The sequence below is a fragment of the Macaca fascicularis genome, chromosome 1 (genome assembly GCF_037993035.2).
Source record: "Macaca fascicularis isolate 582-1 chromosome 1, T2T-MFA8v1.1".
Taxonomy (NCBI): Eukaryota; Metazoa; Chordata; class Mammalia; order Primates; family Cercopithecidae; genus Macaca; species Macaca fascicularis.
This window is the reverse complement of record NC_088375.1, coordinates 7,646,674-7,670,893: the sequence shown is the minus strand read 5'-3', so window position 1 is coordinate 7,670,893 and position 24,220 is coordinate 7,646,674. Positions and strand designations below refer to the sequence as shown.

Here is a 24,220-nt window from a genome sequence, read left to right as displayed (position 1 = left end):
TTCAAGAAAACCAACAATGACAGAGTAAGACTAGAATTTACGCAAATAATCAGGGAATAAAGAAATCTAATTTCATTAAATAAAGTAAGATATACAATAAAGCAAGGCCCAACCATCAGTGTAATTAAATGAAACAAACCAACCAGGGAAAGCAGGATGGGTAGCCACAAACTGAATCATTCAATGGCTAACGAGAAGCCACAACTACATATTAAATATAGTTCTCCGCCTTCATGATTTTCATTCATTCTATATGTATTTATGGAGCCAGACATTCAATACACTACAGTGAATAAGAAACATGCAGGCCCTGCCCTCGCAGAACTTGGAGGCTAGGGAGGAAGAGCTGGCAATTATGGGGGGTAAATACAGAGAAGTACATGCTGCTATCAGAACACTTATAAAAGCAACCCTTCACTAACACTTGGGAGGCTTCCTAGGGAAAGGCGAGGCTAAGCTACAATTTCCCTATTTATCACATGAGTCTCCGGAACCCCACTTCCCTGCTCATACTCTGGACAAGCTCCCAGTTTGAATCAACCCAGATTCCTCTGACCAGTGCAAGCTAACACACTGCAAAGATTATTGGGCAGATTACTTCCTTTATCTGTGACTCCCCATGTCTCTTTCTTTTGGCAATCACCTTGGATTTGCAATCAACTAAACCCTTATGTCATTTTTCAACATGAAGTACTTTAAAACAAAATTTCATCTCTTCTTATTCTACAGATCCATAATTTTTATAAAAATCTAGAGTCAGGCCTTTCCTTCTCACTATTAAAAGTCACATTGTCAGTTTTAGCCCAAGCTACAATGGCCTTTATGGCACTCAGTTCTGTCATCCATAGTACTGCTGTCTCAACTCTTTTAACTGCTAATATGATTAGCATTTATTCTCTTCCTTCACCCTCAGTCACCAGTAAAGTGTTGAAGGGCAGAGCCCTTCAGCTTGTTACCAATATATTCTTCTAGACTAAAGTCACTTCATTAGTCACTTCTGAAATGTCACTGTTCACCCAGCTACATTCATCTGCCAGCACTGCCCACGCTTCTCCACTGGAATCAATGACTATCATGCGAATCTATCAAATGACTTGCTGAAATCCAGACATACACTGTTGTGTCACTTGCTATATCTAACAAGCACATAACGCAATGCAAAAAATGAAATAAGATAAGTTTGGTATGACTTCTTTTTATTCAATCCATGCTGATCACTTTAACAGCCTGTTTGAATGTGGGATTCAAACTACTTGCTGCTAAGTCAGATTCTTTTTTCCTATCTTGTTAGGTGATGTGGCCAGAAGTCCTGATCAGAGGACCACAGACATGCTGAAACAGCATGCCTTGCGTATCCAGCTTTGGGATAACTTTAAACAAAAAGAGACATGTTCCATAGCTAAGAATGCCTAGGATCTAGTCAAGTTCTAGCTCCAACATTTACTAGCTATGTGATTACCTGGCATGATACTGCTTCCTGGTTCATTTTCAGGCAAGATCAGTTCTCCCAGACCTGACCGAGGACCAGAGCCCAGAAAACGAATATCATTTGCTATCTTCATCAGACTGCAGGCAGTAGTGTTCATGGCTCCACTGAGCTCAACCAGAGCATCATGAGCAGCCAGAGCTTCAAATTTATTTGGAGCAGTGACAAAAGGCAAGCCTAAAGAAAAGAAAAAATATCCTATATGGGTGAACAAGTTAAACATTTTTCTACTGTTAGCAAGTTAAACAGAAAGTTCCAATAATGAAAAAATAAAAATTTTACTTCAGAAAAAAATGTTTACTTAAGACTCAAATTTTGTCTACATTTTTAAAAAAGTCCTAAAGGAGTAGAAAGAATCTGGTATTACATTTTTTAAGTTTTTTCAGACAGAGTCTCACTCTGTTGCCCAGGCTGGAGTGCAGTGTGGCTCAGTCACAGCTCACTGCAGCCTCAACCTCCAAGGCTCAGGCAATCCTCCCACCTCAGCCTCCAGAGTAGCTAAGACTACAGATGCATAGCACCACGCCCAGCTAATTCTTTAATTTTTAGCAGAGATGGGGTTTCGCCACGCTGCCTAGGCTAGTCTCAAACTCCTAGGCTCAAGTGATCTTCCCACCTTGGTCTCCTGAAGTGCTGGAATTATAGGTGTGTAATTCCACTGTGCTTGGCCAGGCACTACATTTAAAAGATTAAATAACAAGCACAATAAATGTACTGAAAAAAAAAAACACAATCCTACTGCAAACACATGTATATGATGCCTGACCATGCTTAAGATAAAAAGTATGTGGGAATTCATTCTAGTTTATTCCATACTCCTTTCCTAACACTTTTGTTTTTTTTTGAGACAGAGTCTTCCTCTGTTACCCAGGCTGGAGTGCAGTGGTACAATCTTGGTTCATTGCAACCTCCTCCTGTACGGTTTAAGCGAGTCTCCTGCCTCAGCCTCCCGAGTAGCTGGGATTACAGGTGCCCGCGAACATGCCCGGCTAATTTTTTTTTATTTTTACTAGAGACAGGGTTTCGCCATGTTGGCCAGGCTGGTCTCGAACTCCTGACCTCAAGTGATCTGCCCACCTTGGCCTCCCAAAGTCCTAGGATTACAGGTGTGAGCTACCATGTCCGGCCCCTAGTACAATTTTTAAAAGTTTTTTTGTCCACTTTACTGTGCTTTATCCTCTTCACTAGCCAGGAGCCCACAAGATCCCCTGTAAAAACAGGGTGCTAAAATGAGTTAGATGTTCTCAGTTAATAATCCCCATGTTAAAAATTTTATAAATCTACATTTGCCAAACCCTAAAAGTAGAGTTCTCTTCTATTAAAATTTGCTTTAAAGACAAATCAGCTGGTAAACTATCACGTGCAGTGTATAATTATCTCTACCCTAACTCTCTGGTAACATCTGCATCTTAATAAGAGTTTTCTGAAGATGACAACTTGGCCCTAATAATAGTTATCATTATCTAAAGTATAGTACTCTCTCTACTAAAGAAAAGACATGGTTCAAAAAGGTCAATAATTCAAAGAATTATCACAGCATGACATAAGAAAAAAAAGAAGTCTGTCTACAATATATTTACTATTCAAATAGCTTACTCAACACTCAGTTTTTTCTGTCTATTTTGAAAACTGCTATTCAAAACTTCAAAGGGAAACTAATTGAAAACTAGTAAAAAAAGCTAACACTGGTAGATTTTAATGGCATGCTGTATACACTTCTATAAGGAACATTTTTTAAAAGCCAAAGAATTAACATTATAACTTCAGAAACAGAATTGAAACACATGTTTGATGGAAAAATATTATTTCTATCTTTAAATTCACAAGAATTCAAGACAGGAACACTCAGAAAATATAGAGACCAAGTATAATGAGAAACGAAAATGAGAAATAATTCACGTGATCACTAACCTGTAAGTGCAGCCACTTTTGCAGCAACCTTTTCTGCAAAGCCAATTCTAGTATTTAAACCTGTACCAACAGCAGTGCCTCCAGCTGCGAGCTCATAGATTCTTGGCATGGCAGCTTTTATTCTTGTCACTGCATATTTTACTTGTTGAACATAACCACTAAATTCCTGAAAAGAAAATTAAGGTAAGAATAAGTAATTCCTAATAGCTTACAAGTTACTCTAACTGCATTAAATAGAAATTTTTAAAAATACCTTTCAGAATACTAAATTACAAGCTAATCAAGTTTTATTTATACTACTTCAAATCTTATGATGAGCAAAGTATAGGAAAGGATGAGGGTTTGTAGAACCGTAAGGAACAACAATGCCACTGATAACATGCAGCCTATTTATTATAATCTAGTCTTTTAATAGAAAGCAAAGAAAAACAGCACAGGAAATACACTTTAAAAAGAACAACTTTACTACACTAAATTATTGGTTTACTTGCAGTCTACTAAAGAAAATGAAGTCATTTCTTATTTTTGGGGGATGTCTCAGACAACTTTGGTAGAAGAAAAAATAGTAACTCATTTCCCCCCAAAAAATGCAAACATAGAAATACTCTCTAGACAATTTCAGTGTATCAACCTTACAGGAAATATGAAGACATTCTACAGAGACTTGGGAAGCTAAGGACTCACTGAATAGCACAGGAAGGTAACAGTTTGCATTCAAAGACCTTCCAAAAAGAATAGGAGGTAACAGTAGAGTCAAATCATAGCATCAATGTGCCAGTGTCGGCACTGGTTCCCAAATTATGACATGCCTTAATTAAGACAACTATAGAATTTATGTTTTGAACACAGAAAGGGCTCTATTAATAGTTATGCAGAAACAAAAGGCATAAACTGGGAGTTAACTGGGCAAGCCAAGATATATGGTTACACTAAATCTATCCTTTTTTCCTGCCTGAAAACACTAAAAAACCATAAGTCCTAGGATTTCATGCTGTTCTAAAGATAACATTTCAAAAGATATAACTCTTTATAGGTAGACCTGATGCATCTGATATAACATCACTCATATACAGTCATGCACCACATAATGATGTTTCAGCCAAAGAAAGATCACATAAACAGTGGTACCCTAAGATTATAAAACCATATTTTTACTGTACCTTTTCTACATTTAGATATGTTTAGATACACAAATACTGACCATTGTGTTATGATTGCCTATTGTATCCAATGCAGTAACATGCTGCACAGGTTTGTAGCGCAGGAGGAAAAGGCTATACCATATAGCCTAGGTGTATAGAAGGCCCTACCATCTAGGTTTGTGTGAGTATACTCTGTGATGTTCACACGACTATGAAATCGCCTAAGAATGTATTTTTCAGAACATACCCCCTTTGTTAAGCAACACATAACTGTGTGTACACACACACACTCACACACATGAACACAATAGATTCACTTATAAAATACACTTTGATGGGGAACAATGCATGAACTTACAATCCCAATAAAAGCAAGTATAAATGCTTCTGATAAAGTCAAACAGAAAAATATAACTTTTTGTCATAACAGGAAGAATGATGATTTTACACAGGAGGTTGAGTCATGGCCCAAATGGTATTTAGTACTGTGGTTTTCAACACCAAAAAAAGGTTAAAATTAGAAACCTGAGGAATATTCAAAAGTTGCAAAACACACATACTGTTCCTCCTTAGAAATTATGCATGGTCCTAAGTACTGATGACGCAAAGAGAAATGAGACACGGCCTTAAGAAGCAACTTAATCCAGTGAGTTCAGTTCAGTCCCATCATTTGTTTTTCAATTACTCATTTCAAGTTTTCATCATTCCTTAATTTCCTAATAAGGAAATTAAGCTACCCCAATTGGACTGTGAGTTTACTAAGACAAAGGTCATTCCCCGTATTTCCTTACATTTCCTTCACAATATATACTATTAGATATTCCTTAAGGTATTGATAAACATGAAAATACTTTCTAATATCTTGGAGAAGAGAGTAGTATCTCCTTCACATGTGGCCAGAACCATCTTAAAAAGATCTACCTTACTTAATCACTTTAAGATCAAATTTTAAATAATCTACTAATTTAGGTAAGAAAGACAAAAGAAAAACCATAATGATACTGATGGAGATGACAATGATGACGGTGGTGATGATGGTAGCTAACATAAACGGGTACTTACTATGTGTCAGGCATGTTTCTAAGCACTCTACATGAATAAATGTATTAGAGCTTCACAACTATCCTATGAAAGACAAATTATTTTCCTCATTTTGTAGCTCAGAAAACTGAGGCACAGAAAGGCTAAATGACTTTCCTATGGTCCCATAGCTTGTACACGGCAAAGCTAAGATTTGAACCCGAGCAGTCTGACTGAATCTGACTTACAGCCAGTACACTCTGCTTTTCTTCTAAGTGGATGTCAATAAAAATTACTGATTGGTTGAACAGAACAACTTCTGTCACTGAAGTTGACGGTTACAAATTTGGCCTTTTAAGCCAGGCAGATTTCAAGGATGACACATTGGCCATTTGTACCAAGCTCTAAATTGAATAAAATTAGTCAAACTCCTATACCTGCCCAAGAGTAAGTGGAACAGCATCCTGAGTATGAGTACGTCCAATCTTGATGATCTGCGCAAACTCTTTGGATTTGGCATCAAGAGCATCATGTAACTTCTGCAGTCCTGGTAACAGTACTTCATGAACTTCTATTGCAGCAGCAATGTGCATTGCTGTGGGAAAAGTATCATTTGAGCTCTGTTGGAAATTTTTCAAAAGAAATATAAAATGTTAAATCAGAGGCAACGAAAACAAACTTCTGAATTAAACTTCTCAATTAAGAAACTCTCCAAGTAACTACTCAAAACCCAGCTCAGTTACATTTATGTGTGGCAGGTCATAGGTAAGTTATTATAGAATCAAATAAGCAGCATCCTGGTTTCTAACACATACTCAGAATTGTATTATACACATTAAGTATACTGAATGTATTATGTATTACATAGAATATGTATTATATCTGCCTGCTAATAAATGACAGCAAAATACAGAGAAGTATAGTTAACAACTACACTTGAAGAGAGCAGTAATAACTTCAATGTAGTTGAATATCTTGTAATTATATCAAATTACATCAATTATTGAATTATATATCTTATAACTGAATATACAGTGCATACAGTCTTTCAGAAACAGCTCTTTATTTATCACGTTTAGAAAAATGCTGTGAGGTAGATCACCACTTTAAAAATAGGAAAGACAAGCCCTCAAAGAGATGTATAGATGCCAAAATATTTAGCAACTGGCAAACCTAAGACCTAAGCAGGCAGTATACACTCAGTGCTCTTTCTTCAACTGTTGACCCTGTACTTTTAAAACATAATATCAAGTTGGGTGCAGTGGCTCATGCCTATAATCTCAGCACTTTGGGAGGCTGAGGCAGGAGGATCAATTGAGGCCAGGAATTTAAGACCAGCCTGGGCAACACAGAGCAATACCCTGTCTCTAAAAAAACTTTTAAAGTAGCCAGGCATGATGGTGTGTGACTGTGGTCCCAGTTGCTCAGGAAGCTAAGGCATGAGGATCGCGGGAGCTCAGCATTTTGAGGCTGCAGTGAGCTATGCTCACGCTACTGCACTCCAGTCTGGGTGATAGAGTGAAGCACCATCTCTGAACACACATACACACACGCACACACATACACACACACACACACACACATATATATATAAAAGTATGCTGTCATTTAAAAAGATACATTATTTATATATTTTGACATTTACTATGCAAAATATAAAGCACTTACAAAAGAAGTAGGATGAATGGTGTAATAAACACTTATGTACCTGTCACCTGAATTCAAATAGTTTAAATAATTATCAACATGTAGCCAATCACGTTTCATCTATAACTATATCCTTCTGAGGCAGACTTCAGACTTCAGTATACATAAAACATAAATTCATATTTAAAGGCAAGTATTAGATCGGGAAAATCCTTTATACAATGAATGTATATGAAAAAACTTCTTCCTTACTACTTAAAAATATATTAAAGTACACCTAGCACCCAGATCTGTTTCTAAATATCATTTTCTAATAAAAATTCTCCAACAGTTCCTTGAAAAATGACTGTTTCTAGGGCTGGGGCAGAAACAATACAAGACAATGAGTTTGGAGCATCTTGAAGTACCAGAAAGTCAGAACACACTTAAGAAAAGTAAAAGGATGGCGGCATGCCTAAAAGGACACAAGAGCCAAAATGAATTGGGTTCCCAGAGCTGAAAGAGTTTAAGCAACAAAAGTATGGGATTATAACCTGAAGAATAAAATAAATAACCATGAATCCATACTGATATACACAAATAATTGAATAAACAAATAAATGGGACAGGGAGAACAAATCTTCCTTGCAGAAAAATTCAACCAACAAATGTAGAACAAATAAAGAAAACTGAAAATCACTATTGAAACACCACAGAAGGAACTGCTGTAGACAAGATTCCCTGATGGATGCTAAAAATAGTGCGAAAAAGTTTAAGGAAAAAGAAGATGTTTGCCTAGCCTCAAGATAGCGCTATTAATTACTACAGTGATTTTAACGTAAGCCCCAAAACTTTTTGATACTCCTCCTTCTAGAACCTGAAATATAGTGCCTGGAATGCAGGCAGGGTTTAGTGACCTATTTCTAAGGAACAGGGTATAGAAGAGGAAAAAGTATAATTTTACCATGGAGAAACCTGGCAAGCACCAGGTTAACCAAGTGATGAAGGTTAACATCACCAGTAACAAGTCATGTTGCTATCATAAACCCCTGATATGATGCAATGAGAAGGGCCCTTTATTTCTGTGATAGTTTTCTCAAAAATTCAGAAGTCTCAGTCTAATGAGAAAACATTAGACACACCAGGATTGAGGGACATTCTACAAAATACCCCGCCACTACTTTCAAAAGTGTCAAGGTCACTGCTATGTGAAATCCTAACCCCTAGGGTAATCGTACTAGGAGATGGAGCCTTAGGTGATTAGGTCATAGGGCAAAGCTCTCATGAATGGAATTACTGCCCTTATGAAGAAGAGACCCCATAGAGCTCCCTTGTCCCTTCCAGCATGTGAGGACACAGAAAAGATGGCCATCTACAAACCAAAAAGTGGGCCCCCACCAAGCCAATGAAATGGCCAGTAGCCTGACCTCGGACTTCTAGCTGCCAGAACTGTGACAAATTAATTTCTATTGTTTATAAACCACTCAATCTATCGTATTTTATTATTGCAGCCCCAAAGGACTGAGACAATCGCAAAAGACCAAGAAACTGTCACAGATTGGAAGAAACTAAGGGACATGTGACTAAAAGTAACGTATGGCCTTGTTTGAATACTGAAAAAGAACCTGAGTGGAAAAACTGAGGAAATCCTCGGTTTTTTTTAAAAGTCTGTCGTTTAGCTAAGAGTACTGTATCAATGTTAATTTCTTAGTTTTGATAAATGTACTATGGTTACATAAGATATTAACATTAAGGGAAGCTGAGTGAAGGGATATAGAAACTATTTGAACTATCTTTGCAATTCTCTTACAAATCTAAAATTATTTCAAAATAGAATTTTAAACAATAAAAAAATACATATATACTAAATTCAGGTGTCCTAAAAGTAATTTTTATAAGGATTGAAACATAAAGCCAAGATTCCTAAAAGAAGTAACAACCATAATAAACCTTATCCATTAAATAATGAACTCTTCTTGTCAAAAAGTGAAAGCTTGTTTTACAAGAAAAATCTCAGGTATGCTTTTCAATTTATAACAAAAAAAAGAAAAGCTCGCATACTGACCTGGCTTTTATTAACATGATCATTGGGATGCACAGGTATCTTGCTGCCAAGTTCACCTCCTAACATTTCAATTGCCCTATTGCTAATGACTTCATTTACATTCATATTTGTCTGAGTTCCTGATCCAGTCTGCCATACCACGAGAGGAAAATGATCATTTAATTTACCTTCAGCTACCTGCAGAAAAAAATGTTAAAAATGAGCTTTTTAAAAAAGGAAATAATAGTCATTCCACTACTTTAATCAACCATAATTAAGTTCCATTTATAAAACTATTTTAAATATGTTCATTGTTTCCATATGCTAAATGACCTGCTGATTATGACACAGAGTTTGAATACAGTTGACCCACAGATCTAAGCTTCTGATGCGTCACTTGCTCCAACCACAGATACTTTAAAAAGTGAAATATTATCTATACTGAATAGTATGACAATTCACTGGTTTCAAATGGAAAGGGAATCAAAGCTGTCTTTCTTATTTTTCTCCAACAGCCTCTTCTAATAGAGGGCCACCTGTTCAGGCTGGCAAATATGTTTAGTCTTTAGATGTATTTGTTGGTGGTGCTCAGCAGGAATATCCAACAGATGTTACTGCCAGAGTCAGCATGATAATGAGCTAGTGACTTGAAACTGTGAGTTCACTAATAGCTACTTCATTGCACAGATGTCCAATGAGCAGTAATCACCAAATGTAGAAATAAACACTGCCCAGATTTGCCCCTATTTTTGTTGTATTTTTATACTTTCAGCTTATGTGTTAGATTTTGGATGGTGTGCTTTGTAAAGTGTGGGTGCTTAACAGTCTTCTGGAATGATTTTAGCTTAAAAAATCAGAAAGTACTTGAGAAATCTATTACCTTGAACAACTGGTCCACTTTAAAATAAAACTTTTTTCTAGTTATATAAAAATATGTGGTTAGTGTAGAAAATTTTGAGAACTGAGAAAAGTAAAACAGTCACTGCAGTTCTACTGCTCAGTAATTATGACTATTAGCATGCTGGCATTCCCAGTCTCTACCTCATGCAATCAGGGGTGTGTGGGTGGGTGGGGGTGTGTGTGTGTGTGTGTAAACACACATTTTCTGTTCATTCCCAGTCTCTACCTCATGCAATCAGGGGTGTGTGTGTGTGTGTGTGTGTGTGTGTGTGAAAACACACATTTTCTGTTCATTTTTTCCTAAACAAAATTAGGATCATAAAATACACGTATTTTTGCAAACCTTCCTCCCTATTTCTCATAGGCTAGGCTTTGTTCAGTCCAATCTTCAAAAAATAATTTTCTATAATTTACAATGTAAATATAATTTATATTTATATCATATAAATATAATTTATATAAGTAGCTGCTATAGTTACGTAGTCTACTTTGTTTTCGTTATTATAAATAGTGCTGTAATTAACAACACTATATATACAGTTGTTACCTCTGATTGCTTCTTTTATTATTAGCACATTAGTGAAATTACATTCTCAATATGCATTATCAAATAATCAACTGGTTTTAAAAAGATTTATATATAAAACAAGAAATCAAATAAAGTTCAAACGATATCTTTTCAAAAAATTTTCTTAAAACTAAATACATTAAGGAAAGTCAAAAGGCTTAAAAACAAAAGGTATAAAAATCATCCAGAAATTTTGTCACAATGTAACATTTTAAGCACCATATTAATATTATCACTACAAATAATGCTACCACCTACCCTGAAATTCATTAATCCAAGAGTTCCCAGTTCCCCTTTCCTCCCGCCAGAGCATATCACCATCCAGAGTATGGCATGGGTCTGATGTTATTAAGTGAACACACTATCACCTCCTACCTCGTCTGCTGCCTTCATGATTGCATTAGCAATCTTTGGATCAAGACCATAATCCTGGTTTACTTCAGCAGCCGCTCGCTTCAAGATGCCAAAAGCTTTAATAACTGGGGTCTAAAATTAATCAGAAAAATATTTCAAATTTGCTATTTTACTTAAGCTTGAAAGTTTATTATTTTGGCAGATGCAAAAGCTATACATAAAACAATAACTTACGTAACACTATAGCTCTAAAATGTTTAGGTTATAGAGAAAGATTATAGACAGGAATTCATGAACCAAGAATCAACATTATCATAGATCTATTTGTTTAAGGAACCAAATAAAAACAAACACATTGACTCTTCATATATATGTGTGTATGTCTCCCACATACATATACACACACATATTCACATGTATACAATGCTATGCACACATACACACAATTATATGTGTTTATTTCATACACTATATATAAAAACAAATCGTACCCAATCTTTTCACCAGCAAGAGCCAGTATTTTCTCTCACTGGATCCCACGTTACATTATAATTATTTCCTTCCCCTCTTAAAAAAATAAATAAATAAATAAGGGACACATGTAACTGCCATTCAGTATGAGACTACCAGTTACTGACTGGGTTATCACTTTACCCCAAGGCCAAAAAGCAATCTACTCTACCTAGCTACTAAAGTCTTAATACTCAGTAACTCCCTTGACATTTCGCTCAGAAGAATTTTTTTTTAAAAACCCAAGATTCTCCAGACCTAAAGGTGACAGCTTAAGATACATGTAAAACCCCGCTAGTGCAGATCTTTTCACTGTCGATCCCAAATCACCTCACCAAGCTTGAAAAGGATAAACTGAAATGAAAACCTAGTTTTTACAAGACAAGTGAATCGTGAGTTCTTGTCAAAATTAATAATACGGATTGTTGTATAGATCCCACACCAGGTTTGAATGGGCCAAGAGCAGAAGGGAGAAAGGGAGGAAAGGAAGAGAATGATGAATGTGGAAGAGAGACCTGTCAGCTCTGGAATCAAAGCAGAAAAAACAAAGAAAAGTAAGAAATAAGACACATTAAACAGACAAACCTGGACCAGAGTAAGTATAAGCTGAGGGGCAAATAGAAAAGGAAAACCAGAAAATTTTTAAATTTCAATTTTAAGTAACTAAAACATTAGAAATGTTTTACTCAAACAAAATGGGGACAGATGGAACACAGGATTAGAAACTTAAAAACTGTAAACATGAAAACAAATGGGAATTTAAATCTCCACAGTAACAAACACTGCGGTAGTGGGCTGAACCACTACCAAGGGCAAAGGTGAACGCCAATCAACGCTGGCCATCTGAATGGAGTGAATGACCCCCAGTGTTTATGGACCATGAAAATAAAAAAGGGTCATTCACAGCAGAAAGAGGTTCAACGAACACCATAAAATGGCAAAATGTATCGCTGGAGAGAAAAAACAGGTCACCTTATTCTTATTTTATTCACATTAGACATTCATAATCATTTTTAGCTTTGTTTTCCTTTGGACCTCAAGTAAAAAGGGTTGAGTTTAATCATACTACTCAGTTTAGAGTACATACAGACTGTTTTACACGTAATAAAGTTCAGGAAACTAATCCACTTGAAGTCAAATATGACAAAATCGAGACCCCAGGTGTCGGCCTTTCACAGGTGTGCAATCCCAATGGCTGTGCTGTCTCTGGAGCAGCAGCAGCAGGAACCATGCCCCCCCAGAACCACAGAACATGCTGGGTGACACAGATCAATGAAAACAGCAGCCACGCTCACTGCCACCAACACTGGCTGGGGCTGACCTCCTCCTTAGTCTCTGGAGTTGAATAATATGAGATTATTTTAGGATTGGTCAGTACCCTTTTTCACCCAACCATGTAGCCAAACTATGTTTACCTCACCACCAAGAAGGCTGTGGATGGCAATGACAAAGATATTCCCTTCAAAGATTCAGCTGCCTGTTGTAAAGTTCTATATACCTGTCAAGAGGCAGTCTTGAAGGCTTAGGAATGACTTAAAATTATTGAAAATAAAAGTATATTTATAAGATAACTGTTAAACAATATCTCACCGGATGAAGCCTGGCTACTTCTAGGCTTACTAGCCTATCCTGTATTGACTATTTTTCATACTCCGGTTGGGCTCCAGTAGAATATGTTATGTGTTTCTCAATTCTTTTCACACTTTAACATCTCTGAAATCAAGATGCATCTTGTAATCAATGGTAAGTCACAACCTTAATTGGCAGCATTTTTCTTTCTTAGTGGTACCTATTGGTGCATCTTCTAATTGATGGCATCTTAAATTTAACTGAATGTGGTAGACAGTTTTCTCATCATTTAATCATTCATATGGCATTGAATAAATACTTATATATTATCTATTATATGTCAGACATGGTTAAGAGTAATACTTTGATGTGTCTGTGTACTATACACTTTTTTGGAAACTGAAACCAAAATAGAAAGTGTAATTTTTAAAAATCTCAGTTTTAAATTAGTGGGGGAAAAAAAGAATGAATATTGAAATAAAAATGTTTACAAACTGTAAAATCCTAGTAAAAATCTGTAAATACCCAGCAAGAATGAAAAGACAATCTTTAGTTCTGTCAAATAAAAATCCAAAATAACTATTCACAATAGCAAAGACATGGAATCAACCCAAATGTCCATCAATAAAGGATAAAGAAAAAGTGGTACATATCCACCATGGAACACTATGCAGCCAAAAAAAAGAATGAGATCATGTCCTTTGCAGACGTATGGATGGAGCTGGAAGCTGTGACCCTCAGCAAACTAACAGAGGAACAGAAAACCAAACGCCGCATGTTCTCACTTACAAGTGTGAGCTGAACAATGAGAACACATGGACACAAGGAGGGGAACAAAGCACAGGGGACCTGGGGGGGAAGGGTAAGGACCAGAATAAATAGCTAATGCAGGGCTTAATACCTAGGTGATGGGTTGAGAGGTGCGGCAAACCACCACGGCACACATTTACCTATGCACCAAACCTGCATATCCTGCACGTGTATCCCAGAACTTAAAATAAAAATAATTTTTTTTTTTTTGAAACGTAGGCTCACTCTGTTGCCAGGCTGGAGTGTAGTGGCATGATCTCAGCTCACTGCAACCTCAGCCTCCCGGGTTCAAGCGATTCTCCTGTCTCAGCCTCCCGAGTAACTGGGACTACAGGCGCGTGCCACCATGCCCAGCTAATTTTTGTATTTTCAGTAGAGACAGAGTTTCACCATGTTGGCTAGGATGGTCTCGATCTCTTGACCTCGTGATCCCACATATTCAAAGCGATCCCACATATTCAAAAATCCCACATATTCAAAAATCCCACATATTCAAAAATCCCACATATTCAAAGCGATGGCTCAAAATAATAGCATGCTAAACTTCAAAAAGTTCTTTAACATTTTAGTGAAAGAGAACATCTTACTACTCATGAAGCCACTTTTCTAATAACTTTACATTTTAACTCTGAAAAATACTTATTTATAAAGTAAAATCACTCATGAATATAGCCTACTTCATCCAAAATAAGCCAACATTTCCACAAATGCCACTTACTGGCATGCGTTCTGTCACACCTCCAATCTTAAAGTTCATCGTAGATCTCACGGTTTGCGCGCCGTAATACTTATCATTTGGCACCTTTAGTTCACCAAAGGTATCATATTCTATCCGGAAGGAATTTTGGCTAGCCTAAAGACAAGAATAAAACACTGTCACAAGTTGAAAAGAAACCAAGTATCAAAAGCAATTGCACCTTATCAGTCGTCAAAGAGAAAGAAACCTTAAGAAGTATCACAAAGACGAAAAAATACTATTTGGATTCTCATTCTCTTCCTCACTTTCAGGTCTTTCCTTGAGAACCCTTTGTCACACAAACTTATTAAATCAGGTGTTAAAGACAGATTGTAGAACTAATATACTATGCTGGTGATAAGCATAAAGACTTTGAAATACAAATAGTAATCTTTTCCATTTCAAGAGTATGCTTATTATTGGTCAAGATTTGGCTAATTCAGTGTATTTAGTTTATTTTACTGAGAACTTTTGAAAATGGTCTAAGAATGATGATTTGAAATTTATAAACATTATTTATATATAAACATTCATATATATTAATTACATATGTATATTCATATATGTAAGAAATTTATAAGCATTATATATATATATAAACACTATATATATGCCATCATGCTACCAAGTCAGTACCACACATGGTCTGCCTGTTAAATATTCTCATTCTCAATGCACTTTTTCTCTTCTGTAGTATTGATCACACTAATTATTCATGTGTGATTTATTTGCTTATTTAACTGCTTTGCTTAATCTCCCCTAAAGACAAGAATGAAACACTGTTTGTAAAACTCTATCCCCATAGGGACTGTCTTATTTACAGGGCCTGATAAGTGGAAGGCACTCAATGAACACTGTCTTTCTACTGAATGTATTCGTATGTGTTCTTTTAAATAAAAGGTACCTTAGGGCATCAAGGGTTATGTGAAATTCTCAACATTAGCAACAGGAAGAACTTTTAACAAAACCAACGGAGATTTTGGACCTGAGAATGGTTAGAGGGCAAAAAATATCAGAACTAGAAAAAACAAAAACTACCTCCATCTGATTTTAGCTAACATTACAATTCTAAGAGCAAGGCAGTGCTATTTTTTGACATTTGCATCAACAGGATAGATTCAGAAGTTCTCCAGTCTGCTTCCCTTTACAAAACACTAAATAAATAAAAAATAAATTTAAAAAATATGTAAAGGTTCTAAAATGCCCTAAAATTATTAGAGCAGAGAGTTTGAGGAATGCAAAACATCTCTGATTCTGTAGTATAGTGGTATATAGTAGGTATAGTGACCCAAACAAATTATCTTCAAGTTTAAAGTCCAGAAAAAGTACTGGCCCTTTGAAATACCCTAGATGGAGCATTGATTTAATCAGCACTCACTACATGGTATTTTCACATGTGCAATTTTGCTGAGTAGCTGTATTTCAACTTTGCATACGGAAACCGAGACACAAAGACAACTTGTCCAAAGTCTCAGAGGAAAAGCAGAGATTTGAAATTACATCTTAGATTGCAAACCTCATGCTACACCAGAGTGCAGAGTTATAACTCTTCCTCAACTATTTCTCAAACGTTTCCTAACAATATACATATGTATTTGAAGCTTTTTAAAAGCCTGCATCCCTAAAGGTGGCTCTAAAGAGCAAAAGGGCTTACGTAAGCATGTCATAACCTGAACTTGGATCTTTAAGTTCTTAGCTGTCTTTCTGAATAAAAAGTACTGATTCAGCTATCGTTAGGTCCTAGCCAATCTGCTCAAACATGCTTCAGAATACTATGCCCGTGGTAATCGGAATTTAAGTGTTTTACAAAAGGTATGGGGGAAACCACAGTCAGCCCAACAAACTGAACAGGCAATTTCAAAAGAAGTAAAATCTTCGAAGAACCTTCTACCCCATCTGGAGGGCCTGAAAGCAGTGCAGCGCCCCTTGACGAAAGAAACAATTCAGAAACCACAGGCGGCCAGTGTCCGGCCAGCAAGGCCCAGCTACTGGGCAGGACAGTGCGGGAGCTGCCCCTCTGCCAGCACCCTCCGCCCACGCCGGCACTGTACTTGATGGCAGCGTCCCAGGGCTAGGGGCCTGCGCGCCAGCAGGAGCGAAGTTACCCCAAAACGCCCCGGCCTCGGCCCGCCAGGGAGGGCTCCGAGGAGGCGCCGGGAGTGGGCCCGGTAGGACCCTCTCTGCCAGCCGCCGTCCCTCCCCAAGCGCTCTCCCGAGCTGCGGCTCCATCCCTGCGCTGGAAGAGGCGTCCGGAGGCCGGGAGGCCAGCCACGCCGGCGCAGGCGCTGAGCCCAGAGTCTGGCGCGCCCGGACGCCCGGGGAATCTCTCCCGCCAAGTCGCGGGTGCCGGGACCGACAGGCAGGAGGGCTGAAGGTCACCGCGGGGAGGCCGGGGGTTGGCGGCCTACGCTCACCATTCGAGCCGCGTTCGGGGGCCAAAACGAGGGCACGGCAGCGCCACTCAAGCCGGGAGCCGAAGCTGAGGCTGAGGCTGGAGGCCGCACAAGGCGACGCGAGCGCGCGAGGAGCCAGAGTGCTCGGTACATGGTGCTGAGGCAGCCTGGGTAGAAGTTCTGGGAGGCTGTGGCCACGCCTCCACGCCGGCTGTCAGAAGCCGTTCCGCCCACCGGCCTCCGCTCTCATCCAATCAACAGCTTCACACCAACAGGTGGGGCGGGATCAATCGTGAATGGCCAGTAAAGAATGAGGGGGCGGGTTAACTTTCTAGTAGTAGCGTGGGGTTTAAAGCCCTCGGATTCATGGGAAACTAGAAAGAAGGGAATTATGGGAAAGGAAGTCCGGTTATTTTTGTAGCCGGTTTGGTTTTTATGTGTGGCTGTTAGAAGGCGGGAGTATTAGCTGGTCAATCAGGTTGTGTTTGGTTGGTGAAATATACTAGAAATAAATATTTATTATTTTATTTATCATGTAGTCAATCATTACACGTTCTTGCTACTGAAATCCTTTTTCATTTCTTCCAGATTGTATCTTCTGTGTAGAAATTTTGGAAAGTGCAGCAAAATGTAGAGAATGAAATAGTAATTATTCATAATCCCACAACTGACAAATAAGATAATTACTTATTTCTTTTAACTTATCATTTTGAGATCTCTACAGTTTCCTTTCTCTTCTTAGCCTGTACCCTCAGAACTCTTTTTTTTTTAATGTACTGTGGAAGATGTACACAATTATAGGTAACCTCAGAGTTTTTATTATTTGCAGTTCTCCCAGTTTTTTGCATAGCTAATTTATACATTTTCAAATTAAACGCATATTGTTTTAATATAATAGTTGATTACAGGAAAGCAGGAATTGATATAAAATTACATCTGAACCACAGTTTTCTCTTTTCTCTTTTCTATTGCCTGAAACCAGACGACAGTAAAGAGAGAGCGATCGGATGGTCTTGAGGTCAAAAGTTCAGAACCTGTAAAGCCAAATTTATGAGTCAAACTTATAAACTTGCCAAACCTTTTGGAAACATTATGCTATTTTGTGACTTATAAATTTGACACATATTTAAAATATAAAAATTCAAATGAGATTGTAATAGTTGAACTACAATCAAAACACACTAGAAAACTGAATGCAGGCCGGGCGCGGTGGCTCAAGCCTGTAATCCCAGCACTTTGGGAGGCCGAGGCGGGCGGATCACAAGGTCAGGAGATCGAGACCACAGTGAAACCCCGTCTCTACTAAAAATACAAAAACTTAGCCGGGCGCGGTGGCGGGCGCCTGTAGTCCCAGCTACTCAGGAGGCTGAGGCAGGAGAATGGCGGGAACCCGGGAGGCGGAGCTTGCAGTGAGCCGAGATCGCGCCACTGCACTCCAGCCTGGGCAACAGCGTGAGACTCCGTCTCAAAAAAAAAAAAAAAAAAGAAAACTGAATGCAAATTCTTTAAAACATTGCTAATAATGCAGTGACATTTTGTTTTCATTCTCCACCTTCCCAGCAGGTATCATTATTTTGTATATCATTATTTTGATGCATCCTTTCAGTCCTGTGTATTTTTTGCTTCACATACTAATATGCAAAAAATGGTTTTAATATTTTACTTTAAAGTTTTGCTGTTGTATAATTGAACTCTATGCTTTTAAGATATAGCCATGATCTCTTAAAATTAATCATATTGCATCACATGAATATGAAATATGTTATTTATCCAGTTTCTTAAGAACATTTTTATTTGCTGTTACACATAAGTCTTTAATGAACATATGTCTATCATTTCTTCATAGATCATCTCTTCATTGAGTAATGCTCCTCTTTATTGTTATTGTTGCTTGTCATTTTAAACTTTTTGAAATATTGATATTTCTCCACCAATTTTGTATTGGCTATTGTTTGCCTGATGTATATTTCTCATTTTATTTTATTTTTTGTTTCATTTTTGTTTCAAGCATGTTTCTTATTTTTACCATACAGTTGAACTTTTCAAAATTCAAATTAATAGCCTTTTATAAATAGGTTATTTTAATCCCGTTTAAAAATCACCTGTGACACATATTATGTTCTAGAATTTTTCAAAGCACTTTACATGTATTAATTCTTTGAACATTGAAAACCCTATGTGATAGGTCTTATTATTATTCCTGTACATAGAAGAGAAAAATTGATGCCCAGGAACATCCAAGTGTTTATTTGTGTGTTTTACTTCGATGTATTAGTGAAACTGATTTTCTATCTGCAGCAGTAATATAAAGTTCCATTTTTAATTAAATATTCATTTTATTTAAAGTAAAATATTAAGTATATTAGGAAGATGCTATTAAATGACTAAAATTTGGGAAATGTTAATTTATTTTTGTTAATTAGTAATAAAATTACATAAAGCCTTTAAATTAACAAAGGCTAGACATCTTAATTTAGAATGACTCATTTTATCTATTTGAAATAATGTTTTTACTTTGCTTAGAGTTTGGGTTTTTTTTTTTAACTTTGGACTTGTCTGATAATAATATTGACCAGCTTTCTTCTTGTTGACACTTGCCTGGTTTGTTCTTGTTCTTGTTTTACTTTGCTTTCTGTTTAAGGTGGGGAATGTGATTGGTGTCCTGCTGTGACGGACAAAGGAACAGTGCAATGGTTTTCTCTTGCCTCTGTTCTAAATCTCATCACCTGGCTGACAAAATTGATAGCAAGGTACAAAAATGTTCTCATTATTCAAAATACTTTTGCAAATTCTAATTTAGGATACCTCCCAGCCTGGGAGGTTACCAGATGGTTTCCTAGAGGAAGCTTAATAGAAAGTTTGGAGATACAGCCATAAAAGTCTCCCAGAAAGTAGAGCAAATATTCAAAGAGAAGAAAAATAAAAGAAGTAAATAAAATTAGAGAAACAGTTCAGTATGTCCAACATGTGAATAATGTAGGGGAAACATTAGAAAAAATGGAAGAAACCTTAAAAAAATTCAAAAAAAATGTTGTAGAACTAGCAGATATGAACTAGCCAGAAGGAGTTATGTCAGCAAGAAATGTTAGAATACCAAGGGCAAAGAGAAGAGACTGGAATCTTTCAGAGAGAAAAATAAATAACTCCCATACAAAGGATTAGAAATCCTTAGACTTCTCAATGACAATATCGGAAGCGAGACAATAGCTGAATGATGTCTTCAAATTTTTGAAGGAAAATTATTTCCAGCTTTATATTCTGTCCCCAGAGAAATCAAGTGTGTGAATAGAATTAAAATGTTTTCACATGGTCAAGATCTCAAAAAATTTACTTCTCATCTACACTTTTCAAGAAAACGCCTCAAGTAAGTGCTCCACCATAACTAGGAGTAAACAAAGGAAGAGGAAATTACAAACTTAGAAAATAGGGTCTTCAACACAAGAGACACATGTGGCATATTGCCTGGATGAGGCTATATGGCTGTGCACTTACCATAGAGAGCAACCATCTCAGATGGAAGCAGGTCACAGCCTCCAGAATAGATTTACTCAAAAAGATAAAAGTGCTAATGCCTTGAATATATTGAGAAGGAATTTAGCTGACTGGCGGAGAGTTTGAGGGTTAAATTTATGATAAGTCTTAGAAAGGTAACCAAAGGGAAAAAGCATGACAGTTATTATACTGACAAATAAAGATAGTTGTATTTTGCAGGAAAGGAAAAATAATCATTATCAAATTTGAATGGCCATAGTTATAATAATTCAAACGTTGAATATTGATCTAATTGAAATATTGATGTAACTACACTGAAAGGATGGGAAGATGGAAAGAATGTGAAGGTTTGGAGATATTCGGACATGGTGATGAAAAAACATTAATCTTCGTCTTCAGTATTGAGAAGTCATGATCTAATACCTAAAACCATAAACTGAAAACACAGAAACAAAAACCAAGAAGTAATCTTCAGAGATGTGGAAGTATATACCCAGGAACTGTGCAAGGATAAATGGCAGAGAGGTAGCAAGGGCGATGACTGTTTAGGTTGGATGTCTTGCAGAACTTTTTTTATTCCTAAGACTATGTGCATGTACAGAAACTTTGCAAAACACTAAAATTACCAACTAAAAAAGTTAACCAACCTCTCTCTCCATTCTCCAGAAAAAGATCAATTCCTCAATGTGCTGGATTCCATTCCCCCTCAAAGACAGTACCTACTCTTTTTCTTACTTCCTCCAGTTATTTCTCTTAATTGACCCATACTGTAAGTTAATATTGTAACTCTGCTGTCTCAGCTCTCATGTTAAAAACAAACAAAAGCTGCCCTGACTTTGCATCCCACTTCAACTCTCTCCTCATTTCCAGGACATATTTGATCACCATCTTCACTTCACTTCTCATTCTTTCTTCATCCTATTACAATCTGCCTTCAGTACATGTCACTCCATTGATACTGTCCTTCCCAGGGTCACCGTTGACCTGCGAGGTGCAAATACCATGCACAGTTAGTTTCCTATGTTTTCAGCAGCATTGACACAATTGACACCCCTTCTCCTTGGAAATACCTCTTTCTCGCTCTTTGAAATATCAAACTCTCCTTATTTCCCTCTCCCAAACTTCCACTTTGTTTCACTAGCTACTCCTTCACAGTGTTCTTTGACAGATTTTCACTTATAAATAGGGAAGGGCCTCAGGGCTCACTCCTAAATAGTCTTTCCTTTTTAATTCCTTTTAAAAAATGTAGTGGGACCTCAGGTACAGAGGAGTAAATACACTGACCTTGTGATATTTTATGGAGTATAAGATCCATTCTTGTTTTATTTAAATATTTCTTTTCTATTCCTATTTTCTATTCCTATTCTTACTCTCTTTTTTTATTTCAGTAGTTTTGGGGGAACAGGTGGTTTTTGGCTACATGGATAAGTTCTTTAGTGGTGATTTCTGAGATTTTGGTGCACCCACCACCTAAGCACTGTACACTGTACCTAATGTGTAGTTTTTCATCCCTCACCCCCTCCCATCCTTCCCCCTGAGTCCCTAAAGTCCTTTATATGGTTCTTATGACTTTGTGTCCTCATAGCTTAGCTTCGCTTAGCTTCTTATTCTCCTATACCCTTTCTCCTTTCAGACCCCTAGAAAACTATTATAATGTGTTTATTTTGTATCCTTTTGTTTAGATGTATTCCTGTAAAATTTGTACAGTTGTTTTGCGCAGTTTAAATTTTTATGTAAATGGTATTGAATTATGCATGCTATTCCCTTTGTTAATGATCTTCTCAATCAGTTATCTTTCCATAGGTGAGATCTTCATTCCCATGATTTTCAATACCATCTTTATGTTGATATACTGATGATGCCAAACTTATTTTTCCAACCTAGGTTTCTCCTAGCTCCAGATTTACATTTCCAACTGTGTGCTTAGTATCTCTGTTTATCTAACTCAATACTCACATCTCAAACTTAATATACCCTAAATGATAAATCTTAGTTGGCACCCGCCCTAGTCTTTCATGCTCAGTAAACTACCACCAGTTAGTCAAGCTAGAAACCTGCGCGTCTTCCATGATTCCTGAACTCTGTCCCCTTTTCCCAAACATATGCCTACACTATGCCAAATTTACTACACTATGCAGATCCTGGTCATTTTACCACAAATTTATGTCTTGAATCCATTCACTTTCCTCTCTTTTTACTTTCACCAATATCTATTTGTTAATAAAACAAGTAAACTAATAAGCCGGGTAGTTTCCTAGAATAGTGAACACAATAAAGGAAACAAGATGTTTAGAGAATGATTGAGAGGTTGCTTCTTTTAGGTAAGGTGATCAAGCTAAGGATATCGTATCTTAGCTGAGAACTAAGCAATGAGAGCGAGCTCTACAGTGATAGAAGAGTATTCTAGGCAGACAGCTGCAAGTACAAAGGGCTTGGTTGAATGAATAAACAATTGTTGAGCAAGCTGATGTCGTCAAAGGGAGATAATATTCTGTCAGTTTCAACAGTCTGAGAATGATGAAAACATCAGAGTAAATATTGTTTTAATTAATCCTTTGCTAAATTTTAATTTCTTTTTGTAAATTTTTATTATTTCCAATAACGCTGATTTGTTAAATATATAAATATGTGTAGAATAAAGTGGAAATATTCAGTGTCTGAGGTAAAGTATTCTCCTCTTGGAGTCATTCTATTGTAAAAGTGCCAGTTTTAGGGATTAACAAATAGCTGAATCCCATTGAGGATGAATTGCTTACTGCTATTGACACAAATTGCTCTATAAATCCCTACTTATCCTACACGCTCAAGTTCTTCAGGCTCAGAGAATGGGGGAAGCTAGTCTATCAGTTCTTCTCTCCCTCAAGAATATCATCCAGAGAAAGAAGTGATTGTGATCTTGAACCTTCCTGAAGCTCCTCCAATGCAATGCTTTCTACCTGACTTTTAGGAGGAACAGCGGGATAAGTAGCCATGGTCAAAATTGTAAGTTTATAATAATTAAGCTTTGTTCAAGCTTTTGCTGCCCTTTCTCTTTCAGGCACTCTGGACTCTCATGTTATCCTTCAATTTCTAAAAGTCATCAGCTGGATCATTCTACTCAGATCTGTTTTCTCCTGCCTAAGCTGATACAAAAGTTGATTACCTCTTCCTTCCTCTTCCAACTCAAAGATCATCAAATCCAAATTATTCAGATGTTATTATAAAATGTAACTCTCCACAGACATGGAATCAACACATCAGTGGCAGATTGGATAAAGAAAATATGGCGCATATACACCATGGAATACTGTGCATCCATAAGAAAGCATGAGATCATGTCCTTTGCAGGAACATGGATGGAGCTGGAGGCCATTATCCTTAGCAAACTAACGCAGGAACAGAAAATCAAATACTGCATGTTCTCACTTATAAGTGGGACCTAAATTATGAGAACACACGGATACAAAGAGGGGAACGACAGACACTGGGGCCTACTTGAACGTGGAGGATGGGAGGAGGGAGGGGCTCAGAAAAAAATACCTATTTGGTACTAGGTTTAGTACCTAAGTGATGAAATAATCTGTACAACAAACCCCTGTGACACAAGTTTACCTATGTAACAAACCTGCAGATGTATCCCTGAACCTAAAAGTTAAGATAAAATAAAGTTAAAAAATAAA

The 24,220-nt window shown here is 37.1% G+C and overlaps 1 protein-coding gene and 1 long non-coding RNA gene across 2 annotated transcripts in view; one reads left to right on the top strand and one right to left on the bottom strand.

The window, feature by feature from the left end:
* The window catches only part of FH (fumarate hydratase), a 22,347-nt gene extending 5,091 nt beyond the window's left edge, over positions 1-17,256 (bottom strand). Inside the window, exons 1-7 of the mRNA XM_045391153.2 lie at positions 17,091-17,256; positions 14,659-14,793; positions 11,073-11,183; positions 9,251-9,427; positions 5,997-6,179; positions 3,398-3,563; positions 1,460-1,663 (exon numbers count right to left, since the gene is read on the bottom strand). Coding sequence (XP_045247088.2) covers positions 1,460-1,663; positions 3,398-3,563; positions 5,997-6,179; positions 9,251-9,427; positions 11,073-11,183; positions 14,659-14,793; positions 17,091-17,222 — 1,108 coding nt within the window. The 5' untranslated portion in view covers positions 17,223-17,256. The remainder of the gene's footprint in view (positions 1-1,459; positions 1,664-3,397; positions 3,564-5,996; positions 6,180-9,250; positions 9,428-11,072; positions 11,184-14,658; positions 14,794-17,090) is intronic.
* On the top strand, positions 16,961-24,220 carry LOC102118753 (uncharacterized). Its single transcript, XR_272868.5, has 3 exons — positions 16,961-17,344; positions 19,711-19,819; positions 23,599-24,220. It is a non-coding gene; the product is annotated as an uncharacterized lncRNA (long non-coding RNA).